This window comes from Enoplosus armatus, chromosome 5 (assembly GCF_043641665.1).
Source record: "Enoplosus armatus isolate fEnoArm2 chromosome 5, fEnoArm2.hap1, whole genome shotgun sequence".
NCBI classification, from domain to species: domain Eukaryota; kingdom Metazoa; phylum Chordata; class Actinopteri; order Centrarchiformes; family Enoplosidae; genus Enoplosus; species Enoplosus armatus.
The window spans coordinates 22,328,104-22,346,012 of NC_092184.1; the positions used below are offsets into that span (position 1 = coordinate 22,328,104).

The following is a 17,909-nucleotide window of genomic DNA, read 5'->3' on the forward strand; positions in this document are numbered from 1 at the left end:
CGGGGGTAAATAAGTAAATAACGGTACGGAAACTTATTTAAAATGGGACTCTCTTTTGCTTTATTGGGAAATCTTGGACAGCCGGGCGTTGCGGTCGGGAGCAGGGACACAGTGTGCTAGGTTTAGTGACTCTGCTGCATTTATTTCAAAAGAATTACGATTTGGAAACGTGTCTTTTTTGCGGTACCCATTTCGCGGAACATTTCGTCATTTTCTACTGTATTACGACCATTAACGCCCAAGGAAGTATTGCCGCCTCGAAATGACGGAGCACATGACTACTGGAGAGGAGTAAAAGTTTTCCCTCGGACCAAGAACACCTGACACCCTCCCTGTGCGCTCCTCCCGCCGGCATGACCCTCGGCGCGGTGTCCGGATCCGACAGCTCGTCGGCGGTCAGCTTCTGCTCCTGCTGCGGGGCCAAGATGGTGCCCTACTTCAGCGACGACGCGGTGGTGTCAAAAAATCAGATCAACCAGCTGTGAGTTTAAAAAGTGGCAAGTTGTGAACGGTAGATACACACTGAAGGAGACTGTACTTTGTGAGTGTTTCATACATTAAAACGCGTTAATAAATGAAGTATATATGACAGAGACAGACAGTAAAGGTGCCATGAAGTAAGAGGGTCTCCATTCACTCTAAAAACAACTACAGCACCTGATAACACGTGAACTTCACTTCAAGGAGGAATTAAACTGTGACATTACTGTCTGCATTTTGAATTGTTGCATAGTCGATAGTCATATTGTTAAAACTGCATTTAAATAGGATGTATATCAGTGGAGCTAGTGGTGATAAAGTATGTTTTAACATTGTCACACTGTGAGTAAGCTGAACATTTTGCAACAGTTTTGCAATATCAGTGTTGAATGTATTTCCTGGTGACGTAGTAGGCTCTTACTCATCATAGTGCCACTCTTTGACCTTACTAAGACATCATGGCTCTCCATGAAGTGTGAATCATACTACCTGTTTCACAGGTCCAGACACACTTTATAGAGGGAAGCCACATAGCTGATTTACTGAGATAACCGTACATCACCTGATCGCCATATCGCAAATGTTTGTGTGGTGTTTTTGTGCCTCCCTTTCTGTTTGTCCAAGGCTGGGATTTGCTTGTTTGAACATGTGAGTGTTTGGTGTGACGAAAATAGTTGTTGTTAAGTAGCCATTAATACCTTTTCGATAACGATAAAGGATAACAACCTAAATAAGCCCGAAGAAGGCAATATTCTCAAGATTTTCTATGTTTTTGTATAAGATCTGGTGTTTAACCATATACCAACAACTCAGGCTAAAGTCTGAGGTCTCTGACTCATCGCAAGATAATGTTTCTTAGAGGCTGACCCAAACAAACTGGCCTGCATCCACTTGGCTTCAGACGCTTAGATTAGGAAAGCAAGAAACAAGCAACTGAATGTCAGTTTTAATAAAATCCTTAGGTCTCCTTGTACACTTCGATTAGGAAACCAGGAGTGACTGAATGTCACTTTTAATATAATTAAATAACAAATTAATTGGCTACACTGGAAATGCATGATTGGCCACTTAGCAGAGTCAGAATCAGAAATACTTTATTGATCCCCGGGAGGGAATTATACAAGCAGATATCCTCTGCAATTTATTATAGGCCCCTGTCCCCACAGGTCAGTAGACTGAGCTAAATATGATATATGTTTCTGGATTGTCTTAGTTGCAATGTAATAGAGTTACCATTAATGCATCTTAGAGCGATCTTGTCTGATCTACAGCGTCTGCAGACATCAAGGCAAAGTGAGGGAAAGGCTTCTTTTTGCTTGAGAGATGTTAAAGGATTCAGTTGACTTATACATGCAGCGAAGACAAATTTTCCCCTCAGGACAGATCAAAAGCTAGTCTGTACCAGTGTTTCCAAACTCTCATGTGGAGCCAGCTCAGATAAGCTTAACAAATTGGGTGTGAGGCATTGGGGGGGGGGGGGGGATTAAAAGATGGTGAAATAATACCCAATAATTTTAACCAAAATCAATGTATTTAGCTCCAGCATCTGTGTTCTGCTGTTGTGTTTTGTAACATTTTCGTGCGGTCATTAATTGGTTGTGCTTGCATGAGAACTGGCCCTCTGTCGTGGTTTTCAGGAAAGTCAAGGACTGCCTGCACCTTGATTGCATTGTTTTTCAGCTGTCTTTCACGTGATTGTGTGGTGAGGTTATTGAGTAAACTGAACATTTACTGTTTATTAGGGCTGCACCCAGTCTTTTAAGGAAATATTTTTTTATGTGAGTTTGCACAATGAAGGTTTATGGGAAGATGTTACTGCAAGACACACACACTGCGTACTGGCAGGCACGTGTGTCTACTAAATAGCAGCAGATGTGGGATCGTCTGACTTCCTGGTTTTGTGGGTCATATTGCACGATGCTTGTTTTGTTTTCATCAACACTCCTTTGTATTGCTCAGGATGGACAAGAGCCCTCATCACAACTCAGGGGATTTTAACATCCTGTGATTTATAGCACCTAGTGTGTGTACATGTGTAACGTTTGTGTACATAATGCCTGTTTATAGTTTGAACGCCTGTATGTGCCTTAATGTCAGCAGGACTCTTAATGTTTAACCAGGGTTTGAATAAGTAATTACAAGCCTTCAGGCTGTCCACTGAGTTAAGTGTTACCTGTGGCTAAATGGCATCTAAACCACCATTGTTATCCCACCAATTTTAGAAATACCGGTAAACCCCTCTCTTCCGCTGCACCTGTGTGTTTGTGTTGCACGCGTGTTTTCCAAAGAAAACAGATAAGACTGAAACGTGACTAACTGAAGCGTGTGTTTAAGTGTTTGTGAGGGACTTCAGCAGCTGAACAGGGAAGTGGGCAGCTGGATATAGGACACTACTTATGCTTGTGTGTGTGTGTGTGTGTGTGTGTGTGTGTGTGTGTGTTTGCCTGTGTGCGTGTGATGCATCTAAAATCGAATAACCTACATAACTTAGTTTAAGTTTGTATAATTAGCTTCAGTAAGTGGCATCAGACCAGATACCCAATGTATCACAGCTAGGCCTATTCATTGCCAGACATCTGATGTCTGTGTGTGAATGGATGTGTGTCCTGGATGTTTCACATGTTATAAAGTACAGTTGTTCAAAGCTATCAAAGTGGGAATAGAACCCCTTATTCAGCCATTGTTACTACCAACTGAGCTACAGTTGGCCTAATTTTAAAAAATGTAAAATGTAATCTGAATCCTTCTCAGAATAGCACCGCAGGACTTGGTCAGGTATGTTTAGTTCTCTAAGGTGGCTGGTGTTCGGATCATGGATTACCAAAGAAACTGCAGCGAAACTGTAGCAAATGTTGAGGTTGTCACTCGTACAGAAGACAATCGGTCTGGGCAATATGTTGACTGTGGTCTGTGCCAGTTGATGAAAGTCTATGTTTAGTATGACCTGGTATCACTCTCTCTTTATCAGTCCTGACCCTCTTCTGCTCTGGCCGCCCTTCTCGCGTCTAATGCTTTGCCCAGTAATCTGCTGTGCAATTGGTCTGAGTCTTGAACTTATTTCTGGAGGAAATTTGCCTTTCTTAGACTGTAAGTGGAGAGTGACATATGGACAGTGAGATGACGTCCCAGAGGTCCCTGGCCAGACTCAAATCGAGGATGTTGCGGTTTGGAGTTGTGGGCCTCTACTTTTCCCTCTTCTCACCCATCTGTCACCGTCTTCTGCTGGTGACACATTTTCCATGGCCGTGCCTCCAAGTAGCAGGACTTAACGTGCACCTGTGGTCATGTAGACACACACATATTTATAGGCAAGCCTTTTTATAGATCTGCATTCTGGTCTTATGTTTTGGTTTGTTTTAGTTTTCTAGTCTGTTTCTCATTGTGCTGTTTTATATTGCAATTTATTATTTTTTATGTATTTATTTTGTACGTGTGTGTGTGAGGCACTTTGTAACTGTGTGCTATATAAATAAAGCTTTACTTACTTACTTACACACACACACCAGCTAGCTCCCTGTCGTTCCCATGGGCTGTATCTGTCTCGGGTGCAAACTCATAAGGCCTTAGCAGAGCCTGCCTTGCATAGAGCCAGGCCCTATATTTATCCCACTCTCCTCCTCAGAGTGACTAATATGGGCACAGGCAGGAGGGGGGAGGGGGAGGGGGGTCACCCAGTTATCTGCCCACTATGTGGAGTGGTCCTTACATAGTGATGATTGTGTCTGTGGCAGTTGCCCTAACAAGTACCTTCCACTTCACTTCTGCCCAAAGCCTGGGGTGGCTGAATGCCAAAAGATGACCCACCCCACTCTCTGCTACACACTCTGACTGGGTCGTCTTTCTTTGTCTCTTTATCGTCCTTCACTGCCCACCGCTCATTCACATACTTTGACAAGTAAAATTTAATTGAACTCATTGCCCTCTTTCCATTTCCCCACTTGCTTTATCCCTCTGTGTGTAAATCGAAGCTAGTCTGATGGAAAGGGCACCTCTCCAGTTGTCTTGACAACATTTTCCAACCTTTTTTGTTAGAACATAACATTGAGCTCAACATACACTACAGTTCATCTGGGTGCATCCCAACACACTGGCTAGTGTGGTGGCACATTACTGCATTACAAATGTGTCATTTTAAATCAATTCAGTCCACAGGCAGCGGTGCTGCGTAAGTTGACATGACAGGGTCTCATTGATGCCAAGATTTTCAAAATGAAAATATTTTGTTTGTGTGAGGAATTGTTATTGATTAATCTGTCTTAAACTGTATGATATGATTTCACACAGCCCAAGGAGATGTATTAGATTCATTGTTATGTTGAACCAACAGTCCAAAACCCAAAGATGCTCAGTTTACTATCATATATGGCAAAGAAAATCCTCACATTTAAGAAGCTAGAACCAGTGAATGTATGGCATTCTGGCTTTAAAAATGACTTAAACTATTGAATACTGATACATTTCCTGATCAACTAACTTGACTTGATTGACTAATCGTTGCAGCTCTAATGTGGAATCGGTGTTGTGGATCTGTGTGTCAGGGTACTTAGCCATACCTTCTATATCTGATTATAGGGACTGGTTTTAGGCTACTTGTACAGAGCACAAGCAGGCTTCAGTGTTAAACCTCTGCAGTAAACTATTGCTGCCCCGTCAAAGAGAAGCTTGTACAGTAAGTCGACCGTGCTCTTCTGAATGCAGTCTATCAATAGCTGAGACTTTTAAAGGACTACTGTATTTTTAGAAACTGTAGTTGAAAGTCGTTCACAGCCCCCCCAAATGTCAGGTTTAGATTCCACTTTCTCAATGTGTCTGTGTGCAGGTGTAAAATTGCATATTTGCGTGCATGCACGTGCATGGCTTCCATGTGTGATTCTCAGGGAGAGTGCAAGTGTTATATTACAGATGACATTGTACAGTAGCACAGCTATACATGGCCATTGCCAAGTACAGTACATGAGTCTGTGAGCGCAGTGGGACAAGATGCAGCAGGGAACAAGGAGGGCGACGGAAATGAAAAGTAGGACGAAGTATTGAGGAATGCAGAAAAGAGGAAGCGACAGAGGGGAGAGTGAGAGGAAACAGCTGGGTCAAGGGTGGTTGGGTTATGGGAAATAAGCTCAGCACAAGGCTGCAGTTTTGTTTTTTCTCTCTGTCTCGGTCTCTGTGTCTCCTGATCCCGTACATCCATGGTCTCAGCAAAACTCAGGAAGGACAGTTGGATGGCTGGAAGGATGAAGAGATGAAGTTACAGAGGAAAAGGGGATGACAGGAAGCCTAAATGGCAGACGGCACTGGCCTTTTTTTGCCCTGAGTGTGAAACTGAAGAACTGTAGAACCTGATGAACTGTAGAAGTCGGTTTCATTGAGTGTAGACTTGCATCCTGCTGCCGAGGGCGAGATAGACTATCCAGCACAGTGTTCAACCATCTATGTAAGCATATCAACCAACTGTTGCAATTTCAATAAATATACCTGGCTTTGATGTCATCACCTCCCTTTGATTGATCCCAGTGATCTTCACTGTTTGTGCGTGTAGTTGTCGGTTCCTTGTCTTAGTTTCTGGCCCCGGAGGCTACGAAACCCCCCTTATTCAAGTTCAGCAGAACAGGTCGGCCAACTATCTGGATCAGTGTTTTCTCTAGTAACACTTATATCTGCGGTGTTTGTTCCATTTTATTATGGACAAACTGCAGTGAGCTTAAACTTTCACTGACATTTACTACATTTGACCTCTTGAAAAGTACCATTAACTTCTTTTGGCTGATGTTCTGTGTAGAAGAAGAAAAAAGAACTACAGCTTGGCATATTCAAGCCAGCAGATGATTAAAAAATACTATTGAAATGCTATAAAAGTAACAAAATGGGGTTTCTCTCGAAATACATCTGTATGTGTGTTCTTGCCAGCTTGACTTGTGGTCTCAAAACCTGCAGAGCCAATACACCCAATGTGTTTTTGTTACTATGGTGGATTCCTCCTTGGTCTGCAAGTGCTAGTTATAACCCCTATGAAACATTTAAAATGCATAGTTTTCTCTTCTTTTCATGCTCTCTGCATCCACTGAATAAATGCAGGAGCACCATTGCCCAAGTGCCCACTGTCTAAGTGGCAGACCTCTTGCTCGGCATCGTTATGGTTTTTACTGGTCCCGTGGCTGTCATTTGAAACAGTCATAAGCGGCTGCAGAAGTAGGTCCTCCAACCTGTTTTATTGGTGTCTTGTGTGACTTAGGTTAGTGTGCCACCGTGAGACTCTAAACAAAAACCTAGTCATTCAGACATGCAAGCACACGAGAGGTGCTCACATACACACTCACTGTTTGGTGTCCAGTTGAAACACTGACCTCAGTTTATTGTGTGTCCTCCTCCTCAATGCAGTGACCTCAGTCACAGTTAATAAGATTAAGTGTCCCAGAGGGGAACAGAACCCTGTTTAATACGACCTGCTTTGGTGTGGAGCACTGTGTGCTGGGCAGCTCTTATCTTTGCTCAAACATTGTGGAGGAGGGGGCTCGCTCGGGACCCCAGTCTCCTCCCAATCCCTACATCCCTCCCTACTGGCAGCTGTTAGTGTGAGTAAGTCTGTGTGTGTAATCCAGCTGTGTGGAGGAGCAGAGAACATTGTGTTCTGAGTTCACATTGGGGCTTGGATCTTGTTTTGCTTGCATCGGTCTGTCAGCTCAGATTTGGGGAGCCTGCAGACCAGAGGCCAGCTGAATGGTGCATTGTGACACTGACATAAGCCCATGACAACACTCCTCTGTTCCTTGTCCCCATCTTGTGCTCATTATGAGAAGTTGGGGTCAGCATGTGCAAGAAAGTGATAACAAAAGTACATTTTTTATAATTGTTTAAAAGTTACACAAAAGACAAAATATGATTAGATAACTTGGCAGAGGTCCCTGTATTTGAGGCTTGTGTTCATGTCTTTTTCTCTTCTCTTCCCTTCCAGTATCAGTGAGAGTTTCCTCACCGTAAAAGGTGCAGCCTTGTTCCTTCCCAGGGGAAATAGCCCCACGCCTAACTCTGCACCTCGTATCAGCCAGCGCAGGAACAAGCACACAGGTAAAAACAGCTTCAGCTTCTCCCAGTGCTCTCTTCCACTCAATTTGACACTCAGCCTCAGATATGAACTCCAGAGAAGAAGCTGAGATTAAATAGCACAGTGTGTTTTCAAATGGACGTTCCTCAACAGCATCAGCAGTAACAGCTGGTGTTAACTTCACTAAAGCTGTTTCACAACAAGGCAGATGAGTTCAGTGCAGTCAGTTCACTGCTGCATGCAATGTGTCGGCCAGCTTGTTTGATGTATATTTTCTCTAAGAACCCACACTTAAAATATCTTGACACGTTTGGACAATGAAAAGGAGGTTTGAAAAATTGAGGAACAAGGGAAGTAGAATCTGCTGCTGTTTGTGACAGCCTTTATAGTCGTAAACTTTGTGATGTGAAATGGGCTGATTACTATAAAAAGAATCCAAAAATGTTTTCCCTCACATGTATTCAGGGATCAGGTTTGAATGTAGGCTTAAAGTGAAAGAGACTCCAGTGTGAATGCACTGGAAACTTGCCACAGGGTAAATTATGCATTGTCCTTGGTGTTATGTCAACCTTTACATGCTAAGAATGAGATTGTTGTCCAAAAGAAAGTAAAGTGAGGATGTTGAAATCCTATCCATCCAGGTGACCTCCAGAAACATCTTCAGACCATGTTCACTGTGCTGCGGCCGGAGGACACCATCCGACTGGTCAGTAACAAACACACGCACACAGTAGCAAAGGTCAGGAGCAAGGTGGCATTGTGAGCAGGGAGATTGTGCTCCAAACAGAGGGGCTGGTTTCAGTTCTTTTGTTCGCAAACATAAAGAACTGAAACTGCTGTTGGACATGGAAACAGAAAACATACAGTACTCAGTCAGAAAACTCCTTTCCATCTTTTCTTGCAGGCTGTGCGTCTGGAGAGCGCCTACCCTCAGGTAACCCGCTACATGGTGGTGGTCTCCACCAATGGTAGACAGGACACGGAGGAGAGCATCGTGCTCGGCATGGACTTTGTCTCCTCTGATAGGTCAGTGCCTCAGAAGCAGCACACTACTATCTTATTGAACAGTGGTCTTTTATTATTGTTTTATTCTTGCATTTGTGCTGTCTTTGAATAACTGTGTTTTGCTTTTTAATGTTGTCCTGAACTCATCCTTTTATTAAGGTATTAAGTATTAAGTCAAACCAGTGTGTCTTGTTTTCCTGTGCTGCTGTCTAACGTGTTGATCTTCCCGCCAGCTGCTGTACGGTGGGTCTGGTTCTACCTCTGTGGAGTGACTCTTTGATCCACTTGGATGGAGACGGGTAAGACACCACACCTACCTCCTGCTTCCTCTTGCTGCTCCCTGGGGCAGCTGACTGACTGCTCTGATGACTTGTTGACATGTTGCTCTTATTTAGCCGTTGTGTTGTTGGTGTTGTAAGATGGTGATAAACTATTTCTGGGTATCCCATTTCTAATCTCTCTCTCTCTGTCTCCACAGTGGTTTTAGTGTGTCGACAGTGAACAGGGTTCATGTTTTCAAGCCAGTTTCTGTCCAGGCCATGTGGTGAGCAACCTTTTTATTTGTTTCCACAAATGACAGTTATGTGAAGTTGCATTAAGGTTAAGGTTGCAGGCTTACTGTACCCATTGTACTTTGACTTTGACCTCCAGCCTTTTTTCTTTGTCACTTTCTTATCTTCCCTCTCCTCTTCCTTTTTTCCTCATTATCTCTGCCTTCCAGTCTCTTCTTTATCTTTCCGTCTCACATGCCACTGCCTCTTCATTTCCGAACTCGTTGTCTTCATTTCCTCATTTTCTTGTCCCTTTGTTATTTTTCTCTCCACCTGGCCTCCCTCTCCCTTGAATGTCTTCTGACACCTTCGTTTATCTGCAGTTATATCTCTGTATTATGTCTCTTCTGTCATAATCTTTCTGTTCTTCTCTCCTCACCTCTGTTATTTCCTCGTTTCTCTCACTAATTATTCAACCCACCTCCCTTGTTTTATTCTCAAATGTGTTGATTATTCCTCGCTTATCTTTTCTAATTTTCACTTTCTCTCCATTTCACATAATTCCTCCCTTCCTATTACCTTGCCTAACCTTTTTTCCTTTGCCCATTATTATATCATCTCCTGATTTAAATTATCTGACTCTCAGTCAGTCATGTGAAAAACACAGTCATGTTCAATCCAAATTTCACTTCAGTTTTTTAAAGAGTTTTTTGTCTTTTTGCCCTCGAGACAACCTCTCATGTGTGAATCCTCTTCCCTCAGGTCAGCCCTCCAGTCGCTCCACAAAGCGTGCGAGGTGGCTCGCTGCCATAACTACTACCCAGGCAGCCTGTTCCTGACCTGGGTCAGCTATTACCAGAGCAGGGTCTCATCCAACCAGTTCTGTGTCAACGAGTGGAACGCCATGCAGGACGTCGAGTCGCACCGTGCCAATTCACCCGTTCTCTTCACAGACCTGTGAGTAGAGGGGAAGAAGGGTGACCACATGAATACACACACAGTTCACACTGATGATGAAATATTGTGTGGTCTTTGGTGTGAGTCATTTTCACAAGTTGGATATGCATTCCAGCAACGCGTGAAAGGTATATGACAAACAAGCATGCACACATGTGGACAGACATACAGTTTGTATACCCTGACATTCACAACAGTAAAGACTTGTTGTATTTAAGTGCACAGTTGCATCTTTGCAACAGCATTGCCCAACATCTCCTCACGTGCCGACAGTGTTGTCACATTTTTACAGCAGTAGATTGCCGGCTATCAGTCTTTAGAGCCCTGAACTCTCGAGAGGTTACAGACAGCATGTGACCCCAGTGCTGTCCGTAAGAGGCAGGCACAAACAAAAACAAACACACACATGCAGACACGGGAGCAAATGCTGAACTATATGCAAATAGACACATGCTGATACACACACTCATTGAATCTTAATCTTTGTGACGCAGAGTTGTCAACGGATCCACAAGGGAGCATAGAAAGTACAGGGAATGACACAGGCTGCTGGATTTATGTCTTCACTAATACCAGGGAAATTCCCCTTCCTGCTGCTTAGTCACGTGACTCGCTACCTATTTGGAGCAACTCTTTCTCTCTTAAAAACACACACACACACACACACACACACACACACACACACACACACCTCGGAGAACCTCGGAGAACCTCAAGTGTCCAAAATAGCTGAGGCTAAAGCCGGCTTGATTTACATTTGGAAAAATGGAATCCAGACAGACAAATAGGTAGACCAACTCAGGGACGGACAGAAGCAGGTGGCAGGCAGAGAGAAGGAGGTAGAGGACGGGGGTGTTGGGGGGGTGGGGGGGGGGGGGGGGGATTAAGGAAGATATTCTGCTGCTGCATGCACCTGATGCCCCCAGATGGAAAGAAGAAGAGAGAAATCAAGTTCCACTTAAAACTCGACAATCAAGAAACACCCATATTTACTGTCTGCCTGGAAACAGAGATACTTTACACTCTCTGTCTTTGGAGGAGGTGTGTTTGCACTTGAGTGCCCTTATCATTAAGATTGCCACCCACACTTTATGAGCCCCAACATACACGTCCAAACACGTAAAGTCCCTGTTTGTCCTCCCGCGCAGGGTGACTGCCAAAGCTACATGACCTGCCAGTGTTTGTTGACATGGAAGTATAACCATTAAATGAAAAGTCGAGATAGCAGGAAGTGGTTTGATGTTGCCGTGTTTGTTTGATTAATGAGGATTACTGTGAATTCCCGTAGACTGCGATTCAAGGAAGTGTCATAGAATTCCCATTCATGAGTTACTCATTAGCACCATGTTTTGTGTCGTCATTAGACATTCATCACTCTCGTGTACTTTTTTTTTTTTTACCCTTTATTTTCCTGTGTTTGTTTCCCTGACCAGCCATCCCTCCTTCAGGCAGACTGTAGGCAAGTCACGACCTGCTGTGAGGTTAAACTGTTGGAGTATTTGTTGGCAGGTGTGAATAGGTTCTTTTTCTCTTAATCCTGTGGACTCAGTGGGTCAGTAAGACCTTCAGCGTTGAGATAAACAAACACTTTTCCAGCACAGATGCTCTCTGTCTGCAGTTGCACACCTGAGGCCATCACACTGCCCCTCTTTGTGACCGCTGACCCTCACTGCTGTGTACTATATCGGTGAGGATCCCTTTGACAACGTAAGAAGGAGAAGCTGGGAAACAAACTGAGCTCCTCTCTCCGGAGAGGTAATTAGGCCACTTGTTGGTATCATCAGTGTGACGTCCAAGGGCTAAATGCGTCCCAGAGCGAGCGTGGTTAGAAACAGAGCCAGGCACAACAACAGGCATACTCTACAAGGGGACTTTGTTGTGGATCGCCGATGGGCCACGCTCTCAGATTTTCTGTTCCCTCTCCAGTTTCTGAGAATCAGACAAAGTGGCGATTCTCTCGTGGAACAAGTAATCTCATTGAGACTGAAGTGAAAATGAATCAGTGAACAGAAGGAAAGTGTCGTTACTGTGATGTGAAGGTGGTTCTTTGAGTCCAATAGTATTTTTAGGCTAAGAGAAACTGTGTGAAATGTGTTTTGTTGTTTTCTTCATGAAGGTGTTTGTGTGTCTATATGTACAGGCCCACAGAGAGGGAGCGCACAGAGAGGCTGATCAAGACGCGCCTCAGAGAGATCATGATGCAGAAAGACCTGGAGAACGTCACCTGTAAGGAGGTGAGATGCACATAGATGAGTGGGGTGAAACATTAAAAAGCAAAACACAGCTATTATTAAAATTTCCAGTTAGGTTTTGTGTACATCATGGTTTAGCAAATGCTGGGTTTTAACACTTAGGTTGTTAAGATACCAAAAGTGCATATTTTCATCATTTTACCATCTTAGATTTTAACTGGCGCTGTTGCATAAACACCTGAAATTTCCCTAACAGAGAAAAGTTTTGTTTTTTTATTTCCCAGATCCGAACAGAGCTGGAGATGCAGATGGTGTGCAACCTGAGGGAGTTTAAGGAGTTCATAGACAACGAGATGATAGTCATCCTGGGACAGATGGACAGCCCCACTGAAATCTTTGAACATGTCTATCTGGTAAGAGCCTATGAGCCATGTGGTCTTAGCTGTTGAGTTTGGTTTAGACAAGACAATGCTCTGTTTGTCTAATCCTGCAGTAATCAGAAATACAGTATTAGCAGATCCATACTCATTTCAGTTCAGTTTCAGTTTCATACAGTTGAGATTGAGTAAAAGCATGAAAGATGTATAGGAACCATGCCCAAAATGTCCCATTTGTTTTGCTATAACTTGTAAGTTGTGACTCATTCTTGATTTTCATTACATGTTGCCTATATTTGTGTACACCTTGATATTGACTGGCCCTGTGATGTCTCCAGGGCTCTGAGTGGAATGCCTCTAACCTGGACGAGCTGCAGAACAGCGGGTAAGAGATCAGTCAGTAACTTACAAACCACACTAACTCAGGCACACTCACCAATATGTCTATATATATATGTATAAATGGAGAGAGTACGCTAAACACACGGCCCACTTACTAGCTTTTTTGGGAGCATTTGGGAGTTTGTTTCACCAGTTACTCAGATCCACAGTTAAAATATACATCTGTCATCTGTTACTTGCATTGAATTCCAAAAAGGTTTGCAGCATTGTGTGACCTGTGAGGTATTAGTTAAGCATTCATCGTGCGAATAACTGAAATATGAATTGCAAGTCAACCTGCCTATTTCTCGCCTTTTTATGTAGAGTGCACTACATCCTGAACGTTACCAGGGAGATAGACAACTTCTTCCCGGGGATGTTTGAGTACCACAACATCAGGGTGTACGATGAAGAGGCCACCAACCTGCTGGAGTACTGGAATGAAACCTACAAGTTCATCACCAAAGCCAAGTAGGCTTAAACACACACAAGCTTGTCAAGTTCTCCTTGGATTCTCAGTCTTGTTATCCAACACAAGTCCTCTCTCCATTTGTCTCTGTGTCTCTCAGGAAAGCTGGCGCCAAGTGTCTGGTTCACTGTAAGATGGGTGTGAGTCGCTCCGCCTCCACAGTGATCGCATACGCTATGAAGGAGTACGGCTGGGACCTGGACACTGCCTTCGACTATGTTAAAGAGAAACGGGCCGTCACCAAACCGAACCCTTCCTTCATGAAACAGCTGGAGGAGTATCAGGGAATTCTGCTGGCCAGGTGTGCTTTCATAAAGAAGCATCTGTACAGTATGCACGTTCTTTACAGAGTGTGTTGGTGCTAACAAACTGTCAATTTTCTTTGCTTCCACAGCAAACAAAGGCATAATAAGCTATGGCGCTCACACTCTGATAGCGACCTATCAGATCGCCCGGAGTCAATGTGTAAACCTTCCTCTCACTCCCTGGGTCGCTCCGACTCTCACAACAACAACACTTCCTCCCCTTCCTTGCATCACTTCCTGGGCGTGGCTGTGCTGCAAGCGCTCGGTGCTGAAACTGAAGACTCTGCCAAATCAAACACCACACACACCTCTGACTCACACGCAGACTCCAACGGTGTGTGTGACTCACAGGGTCAGGAGGAGGTCAGATCAGATTGCGGAGACCCCCTCCTGCTTCCCCTCCCCAGACCCCGAGCAGCCACTGTAGTACCAGAGGAGAGACTGGACAATTCAGCGAGCGTGGCTGTCACTGTGCCTGTCGCTCTGCCCCACCCTCCACCATTACTCCACATCTTACCACCTACTCCCGAACTCCAGCGTGCTCACCGGGGTCCTCCCACACTTCCGTCCATTTCAGTGCCCAAACAAAGACCAGTGGAACTGGCCCTCAATTTGCCTGAGCGAAGCAGCTCAGAAGAAATCTCTCCTCGTACTCTGGGATCCACTGACTCAGACATAATAGACCAATCATCATCAGATTCAACCAGTGACAAACACAGTCCCCTCAGCCCCGCGAACATCACCCCCCTCCCCCTGGTTCTTCCCCTTGCTCCCAGTGATGACAACAACAACCCCAGTGAGTTACAGCTAGGCGGTGCCTTGGACAGCCGTGGTGATGCCGATGGGTCGTCCAACCACAGCGCAGACAGCATCGACTTCTTCAGCGCCAGGGAAAAGTTTCTGGGCCTGGCCCAAGATGGCAGATCCCGGACACTTTCTGAGCAGGCACAACAAAAGACACCTCTGTCACTCGAGGAAAACCGAGAAACTGAGGCTAAGGAGGAAGAGGAGCAGGGGAATGGGACGAGTCAGGTACAGGATCGTTCTGCTTCATCGATCTGTCAACATTTTGTCTTTGCTGGTATAACTTGCTTCATGCAGAAAGCCTCATTTTGTTATTTGCTGTGCACTTCTTGCATCTGACTGTTTGCTAACAGTGGGTGTGCTAAACAGCATCTGTCTGCACATCACAGTTTTTCATGCAAAAGTTGGTCCATTCTGCTCATACAGCTGTCACAGCAGCAGTTAACACTTTTTTTTGTTCTCCATATTCTGGACTTTCAAGAGGGCTACAACCATGTAGCTGCAGACAGAGTTCAATATGAATGACAGGTTGCCTTTTGCATCGTGGTATTATTTTAGCCACACTTCATTGTTGCCTGTCACCACTTGGCGTCGTGAAATTAAGTTGTCACAGTGTCCTTCCCACCATCAGTCATCTGGTGGCGATACTGAGCAGGTTTTAGCTCCAGACTGTTCACGTAAAAGGGTCGTCAATCACTGTAGTCAGTCACTCCCAAGTTCAGGTTTATTTGCATAGCACCGTTTCATACGAACACAAGTCTGTGACAGAAGCAGCAGACAGCTGGTCTGTGTGATAAGTGTAACTGCTCTTGTACTTATCAGACTGGAAGTGAAATTGGAATCTGACTGGACCAGAATTGGGCTATAAGGACTTTAATGTGGTGAATGAACTAAATCTGTATGAATCATCGTGACACCTGCTGGAAGATGAGAGAATAGTCCAGTTTATATAGCTACATTTGTCACTTTGTCTCCTTTCAACCTTATTTTCTATCACGTTACTAACAACAGTGTTTTACGGAGTTTAAGAAGTTATTCAGTTATTTATAATAAATGTAAAACAATTAGTAGCAAATCATTACTCATTATAAAGGGAAGCCTATCACTGCTTCACAAATACAGAAACAACACAAGGCTATAACTAAAATTATGTCTTTTGCTCTCTTTTTCAGACGTCTCCACAGTCTGAAGACAGCATTGACCGAACTCACCACCCTCACCATGACAACGGAGTATCAGTCCGCCATATTGTCACAGAAATTGAAGCCATATGCCACCCTGCCTCCTGCCTTCCCACTCCCTCCTCCTCTCCATCACTCCCTCCATCCTCCCACAGCCCTCAGCTCATCCGACCAGAACATCAGATGGAGGCAGAGACTTCTGAAGCCTCGCACGGCTCTTTAACTCCACCTTCACATCCTCAGTCTCCCTCCATGCTGCCGTGCGATTGGCCGGCAGGCTCGGTGCGGCGAGCCACCAAGCAGCTGGAGCAGAAGCTGAGGCAGGAAATGGAGATGGCTGCGTCTCAGCGGTCTCCGCTGCATTCCCCCAGCGCTGAACACCCTCCTGTCAGACTGTCCCTGTGTTCCCCAAGTACTGAACATCCTCCCCATCGCTTCCCGCAGCACTCCACCGAAGAAAGGATCACTCAGGGAGAGATCACGGCTGTATCTGCTATGTCCAAAGACGGAGAGAAGCATTCAGGGTCACAAACAGAGCTTCAAAGACTCGACTCCTCAGGCACAGACAACCCAGACCCTTCATGCTCCCCTGACTCAAATATCAGCCAAGTCTCTGGTGCTATACCTACCACTGATAGCCATATGCTGACATCATCACTGGCCTCTTCTAGTCCGTTAGAAGAATCATCTGTAGATACCTCAGCCCAGTCCCAAAGACAGAGCCAGCTCCACAGCCAAAACCAGCCGTGTCAGACTCAGCCCCAGGCCTCTTCAAACCAAATGACTCTGGATGGGGTGACAGTGCAGGAGTCAGACACAGATGAGAGGCTGGAGTCCAGTTCCCAGGGTGGGCAAGGGGGCTGTGGCCCCGGCTGTGATGCCCAGAGCAGGCTGGCTCGTGGCAGCCAGGAGCTGGAGAGGATTCAGCAGACACTGAGAGAGCTGCAGGCTTTCCTCCACGAGGGCGTCGGCCTGGAGACGACAGACGGCCAAGACCAGGAACTAGGGCAGCCTCAGGGGCTGAGAGACGTTATGGACACAGAGCCGGGACCTTATAAAGGGGCGTGTTCTGAACAGACCCCTCTAGGCCTGGAAGTAGGGCAGCGGCTCCGAGAGAGACAAGAGGGGAAGAGTTTCCTGGAGCCCACAGGGTGGCACAGAGCCATGGAGCTGGAGGCTCGCATCCGCCAGGCGGGCCTCACCCCCCCTTCTTTCATGAAGAGGTCGGCCTCCTTGGCTAAACTGGACTGTCTGGAGCTGTCGGCCAATGACCTCAGCGACTTGGACCTGAGGCCACACACCAGGACGACATCATCACACTCCCAGGACTCTTTCTCCATGTCCCCGTCTCACTCCGATGACACTTGGAAGAAGCAGAAAGTGTTGGCTCGAAACACTTGCGTTGAAAAGACAGGTTTGTCCCACGGGGGCAGGGGTCTGGACGAGTCATCCTCGTCACCGTCCCTCTGCTTCTCCTCCGCCCCTCATCGCCGTCCAAAAGACGACACAGGTGAGAGGGAGGAGCCGGACGGCAGCAGCGCGGTCACTGTGATGCGTCAGCAGGGGAGGGGACACTCGTCGAGACGTTCTCGTAAAGCGTCTGCTGAGAAAAAGCAGCGAGCTGTCACCTTGCTATACAACACCATGTAACCTCAGTGCAATGGACCGGAGCGGACACGACTGGAGCTGCGCAGATGTGTGAGAGAGGCTGCATGATGTGTATGAATGTGTAGCAAGTAAACTGTAGACCTTGTGTAACCTCCGATGTATGTGTAGTGCATAAGAACTGAATGATGATGATGTTTGCATGTAAACCACTGGATGTGTTGTTTGAACTGGAGTTCAGGTTCGTATGTACAGTAATGAAATATGAATGTCCAAACAAAGACTGAACCAGTGCGTACTGTATGCACTCCATTATGTCTGTCTCGCTTTTTTTAAGAAGCGTTTTTTTTTTTTCAGTGTCTGACCCTCGTTGCCTGTTCAGAGTTTCTAAAACTACGAGAGGGGCGTTTTCTCAAAACATGCACTTTACTGTTTCAATGATTTTCTTTTATTTGAAATCTGTTTCTTACTCCGGGGAGGATTCTTTTGCACTGATCTCAGTACACTTGTCTCTGTATGCGTGTTTTTGTTTTCAAAGAGGAGAGACAGTCTTTATTCAGATTTTTAATTGAACCAGGACAAAGCTGATATCTTTTCTTCTTTTTTTTAGCAGTAAATAAATA

The 17,909-nt window shown here is 45.3% G+C and overlaps 1 protein-coding gene across 1 annotated transcript; it reads left to right on the plus strand.

Annotated features, from left to right (window-relative positions):
* Nucleotides 1-353: 353 nt before the first annotated feature.
* Nucleotides 354-17,909, plus strand: ssh2a (slingshot protein phosphatase 2a). The gene is made up of 14 exons (XM_070905433.1): nt 354-481; nt 7,430-7,542; nt 8,161-8,225; nt 8,424-8,545; nt 8,758-8,823; nt 9,003-9,068; nt 9,778-9,972; nt 12,113-12,206; nt 12,449-12,577; nt 12,880-12,926; nt 13,247-13,393; nt 13,492-13,692; nt 13,786-14,728; nt 15,673-17,909. The coding sequence occupies exons 1-14, from the start codon at nt 354-356 to the stop codon at nt 17,329-17,331; spliced, it is 3,975 nt and encodes a 1,324-aa protein (XP_070761534.1). The 3' UTR covers nt 17,332-17,909.